Raw genomic sequence first — 4,950 nt, 5'->3', positions numbered from 1 at the left:
AAAAAAAAAAAAAAAAAAAAAAAAAAGCCATAGCCAAACTCATTTGTTTACTTTTGCACTAGAATGGCAATGAGTAGTTGTAACAGAGACCCTATGGTTTGTGAAGACTAAAATGTTTACTATATGGGCCTTGTAAAAAAGTTTGCTGAGTCTTGCTCTACGATAACAAGCAGAAAATCAAGATTCATCAGTGGTTTGCACTTATATACTAAGCCAAAGCTTTGAAGGGTTTGCAAGATCAACATAAGAGCTAAATCTATTGATTGTCTATTATATGTCAAATTCTCTTTATATAGTATCTAAGTTAGTCCTCACTGATCCTGGAAAGAGAGCTATTTACCTTACTTCACTCAGGAGGAAAGTGAAGTCCCCAAGAGTTCACTAGGTGGCCTACAGTCATGTGGCAAATAACTACTGAGTATGGAATATGAAGCTAGGCTTTCTTCGCTCCAGGGAAATCTTGCTGGTTCCGGAATAGCAAAGTGCACCGCCAGCCCTCATAACCCTGACTCTCAGCAGAAGCTCTGAAATTAGAAACACATTTTTAGGGAGCACAGTTTTTTGCTGCCCAAGGACCTAACAGCAACAGATAGTTGAAGCTTTCTGCTGCTGATTACAGGGAGTAGGTCTCATCCCCCACAGTACAAAGGTCAGAAGCAAGAAACCAGCTTTGGGGTATAAACATTACAGTTCAGTGCTCTCCTCCTCCACCTCTGAGGGGCAAAAATAAATTTGAGAGTGATGGAAAATCTATTTCATGGACAGAGTAATCATTTCTTTACAGGAGAATCTCAAGATTGGCTCTACCACCGGATGCGTAACTGGGTAGTCCTGGTTCCTCAGGGCCTCTGGGGTCTTTTATAGACTTATAAAATGGATAGATTTTAAAAGCCAGTAGGTTTTAAAAGTAGTAGGTGGAACAATTCTTTTTTGTTTGTTTGCTTTTTGAGACAGAATCTTGCATTGTCACCCGGGCTGGAGTGTAGTCGCACAATCTCGGCTCATTGCAACCTCTGCCTCCTGGGTTCAAGCGATTCACCTGCCTCAACCTCCCAGGTAGGTTGGGATTACAGGCAAGCGCCACCATGCCCAGCTAATTTTTTGTATTTTTAGTAGAGACGGGGTTTCACCATTTTGACCAGGATGGTCTCGATCTCTTGACCTCGTGATCCACCCGCCTCGGCCTCCAAAAGTGCTGGGATTACAGGCGTGAGCCACCGCGCCCGGCCCTTTTTTCTTTTTTTCTTTGAGCCGGAGTCTGGCTCTGTCACCAGGCTGGAGTGCAGTGGCACAACCTCGGCTTACTGCGACCTCCGCCTCCCGGGTTCAAGTGATTCACCTGCCTCAGCCTCCTGAGTAGCTGGGATTACAGGTGCATGCCACCACGTCCAGCTAATTTTTGTATTTTTAGTAGAGACGGGCTTTCACCACGTTGGTCTGGCTGGTCTCAAACTCCTGACCTCATGATCCTTCTGCCTTGGCCTCCCAAGGAACATTTCTTTAATAGAATCTCAGAACTGGGAGGGTGGGGAGGAGGGGGTCATTTTGTCCAGACTGTCTCCCCCAGAAGAGAAATTCTTTTTCAAATATTCAGGACATTCAGTCCTTGAACACTCTACTGCTTACTAATACTAGTATGTGAACGTCTACTGTGTGTCAGGCATTGTTCTAAACACTCTACATGCATTATCTTAATTGTCACAACAATCCCATGAGGTAGGTACTAGTATTATCCTTTCTTGACAGATGAGAAAACAGGTTAAGGAGTCAGTTCACCATTTGCAGTGATTCAGCTAGTGAGTAGGGACTGAATTGGACGTAGTCAGTCTCTAAAACCTCAATGCTTAACCAGTGAGATCTTGTTAAAATGGGATTGAACACTGCCTGCCTATAGTTCTTTATTTCTTTGAGACAGGGTTTCTCTTTCACTTTGTCACCCAGGCTGGAATACAGTGGCATGATGCTGGCTCACTGCAGTCTCGACCTCCCCAGCTCCAGCAATCCTCCCACCTTAGCCTGCCAAGTAGCTGTGACTATAGGGATGGGCCACCACATCCAGGTCATTTTTTGTATTTTTTGTAGAGACAGGGTTTCGTCATGTTGCCAAAGTTGGTTTCAAACTCCTGCATTAAAGCGATCTGCCCACCTGAGCCTTCCAAAGTGCTGGGATTACAGGCATGAGCCACCGTGCCCGGCCTTATCTGCCTATAGCTCTAGCCTACTTGTCCTACATCTACACAGGAGCTACCGTTTCTTGGGGATTAGGTATGTCAGTGGCTGGGTGACATGTTTTACTGGCATTTTTCCAATTAATACTAACAACAGTCCTGTGAACTCAAAGTTTTTGTCCCTATCTTACAGATGAGAAAATCAAGGCAGTGAGGTAAAGCAACTTGCCTGAGGTCACCCAGTTGGCAAGCTGGGGCACAGGTTTTCAGAGGTTTCTGGGATTCCAAACCCTGTGGCCTCAGGCATTTGAGAAAACTCTCAGGTAACAAACTCTTCCCTTTCCAATTATATATACATACACACACACACACATATATACACACACATATGTATACATATATATACACACACACATATATACATACACATACACACATATATACACACACATATATATATATACACATACATATATACACATACACACATATATATATATATATTTTCTTCCCTTTCCAGTTTTGAGGCAGTCCCTTGACTAACACCCTCCTTCCTTCAGTTGTTCATCTTGTGCTACATGGTGCCAAGTGCCCTCCTCATTCCCATCATCCGCTCCAGAGGGTCTTTGTCAAAATCCCCAGAAAAAGACACAGAATACAGTGATCATCAAACTGGCTTTTTTCTCATTGCCCCCCAGAAAAAAAACCTGGGGGTCTCACTCTCCCAGCCCCAGGGCAATTAATACTGTCTTCTACCATTGCCTCAGGCCGACTTGCTCAACTGGTAGGGCTGATTCTACCAGATTTCTTGTCCATTCTTTGTTGTTGGGGGATTTGTCTCAAAGGCTCAAGGGAAATGACACCTGAGATGTTTGTGGCTCTGCCCAGGGGACCTCAGACTCACCTGCCAGCTCCCAAAAGACAAGCTGCTAAGACACACGGCATCTGTGGGATACTTCTGGGTATCCACCTGACCCAGAGCCATGAGTTAGGCACCCTGAAGAAAATGCAAACCACCACATGACCCTAACCAAGATGCAACTGAGATCAGAGCTTCTTCCCAAGCCGGTGTGGCTGCTTTTGCTAGGCACTTCCCATGTGACCAGGATGGAGAGATGGGAAGCCTAAGGATAAGTCGGCTCTGCCAACTTCACCACCTGGAATAAGTTACTGGGCTTTTTATATTTTTGTCTGCCAAAGGCCTCAATTCTTTTTATAAAAAAATGAGGCCATGAGCAGCAAGGTATATGTGATAAGACTGAGTGATCTGCAAAGGCAGGCTAAGACTGACTTCCCAGACTCTGCCACTGAGCAACTGGTGACTTGGCGGGGGGTTCCCGAACTTCTTTGGGGCTTATGGGTTCAGGCTGAGAAAGTGTCTCCATTCAGTGTCCCCCAGAGCTGACCTGAAAAGTAGGCCAGTGTGGGCAGGAAAATGAAGAAAAGCATGAACCTCTGAAAAGCTGCCAGGTCCGTGAAGCAATAACCGAGTCCACCCCTTGCCCAGAGCCTCCCCACCGCCCTCCTTCAGGCCAGCTCCGCGGGTAGGGCAGCCAGTAGGAAGGCTCAGGGACTAGGCGTCTCAGTTCCTGCCGGCCAGCAACCTCCCGCCTCCTGCTGAGCGACTCCCTGCCCCCGCTCCCGGTCTGTTTCTCCGTGTACGCAGGGAAAGCGTGGGCTTGTCGCCCCTGGAGGGCTTCTAGCTCCGACGTTTTGAAGCCTGGCTCCTAGATTAAACTCCCTTCGGATCCCATTTTCTGGAGGGTCGCAAAAGCTGGGGGCTGGGTGGGGTAAGCAGGGGGACAATAGCAGCTCCGGTCGCGGCCTGAGCCCTTCAAGAGCAGCATCCGGTCAAACGGCTGTGCAGCCGAGGATCAAGCAGGGGACTGCAAGTCTGCGCGGCGGGGACGGCGCAGCCACTCACCGGCATGACCGAGGCGGCGGCGGTGCGGCGGCGGTGAGGCGGCAGTGGCAGTAGCGCCTCTCTGGGCTCGGAGGGCGGGTTCCGCCGCGCTTCCGAGAGTGCGCGTTGGAAGCCCCGTCCCGCAGGCCCCGCCCCCTCCGGGCTGGATCGCAGCCAGGCGCACCGCCTCTTTCCCATTGCCCGGGCCCTTGGTCACCCTGCCTGGACGGAAAGAGGAGGTAAGAGTGGGCGCTGCGCTGGCCTCCATCGACGGTCGGCCTTTTTCAAAACGTCTACTTCGGATCAAGCTTGTGTTAGGGAATACCACAGAAGGTCCCCGCCTTGACCAGGACAGATCCATCCATCCCGAAAAGGGCAGTGTCTCTCATTTATTCACCCAGTCAGTATTTATTGAGCGCCAGCCATCTAGTGGAAATGACTTAGCAGGAGGCCGCGAAGGATGCACGCGGTGATAGTGCAGGGTTAGAGGAACTGTCGTGGCAGCGGAGGAAGGGCCCTGACTGGAGTGGGGTGGGGGCGGTTGTGGAAGAGAGGCGGCTTGGGGAGGAGGCAATAATCTGGACCTCAGTTAGCCTTTATCGCCTTCTTACAGGCTCTCTGTCTAAATGCAGTCGCACTGGGGGTTAGGATATCAACATAGGAATTTTAGGGGACACAATTCATGACCATGGCAGAGTACAGTCCATAGCAGAGCCATACTGACTAGAGTTTTAATCTCAGCCCTATCACTTACCAGCTGTGTGACCTTGGGCAGATGAATTTACCTCTCTAAGCCTCAATATCCTCACATATAAAATGGGGACAGTTAAGGTGACTATACAATTTTTTATCTAAACCTTTTGCTGGAGAAAGGAGATG

At 48.7% G+C, this 4,950-nt stretch overlaps 1 protein-coding gene across 1 annotated transcript in view; it reads right to left on the bottom strand.

Moving 5' to 3' along the window:
• The window catches only part of ATOX1 (antioxidant 1 copper chaperone), a 22,194-nt gene extending 17,965 nt beyond the window's left edge, over positions 1 to 4,229 (bottom strand). The window contains exon 1 of the mRNA XM_032259824.1: positions 4,093 to 4,229. Within this exon, the coding sequence (XP_032115715.1) occupies positions 4,093 to 4,098 (6 nt within the window). The 5' untranslated portion in view covers positions 4,099 to 4,229. The remainder of the gene's footprint in view (positions 1 to 4,092) is intronic.
• Between the last annotated feature and the right edge of the window lie 721 nt (positions 4,230 to 4,950).

Source organism: Sapajus apella, unplaced genomic scaffold (assembly GCF_009761245.1).
Source record: "Sapajus apella isolate SASKATOON/1434 unplaced genomic scaffold, GSC_monkey_1.0 scaffold112, whole genome shotgun sequence".
Lineage (NCBI taxonomy): Eukaryota > Metazoa > Chordata > Mammalia > Primates > Cebidae > Sapajus > Sapajus apella.
The sequence above is the reverse complement of the archived record's forward strand: the minus strand, read 5'-3'. Positions and strand labels throughout refer to the sequence as shown.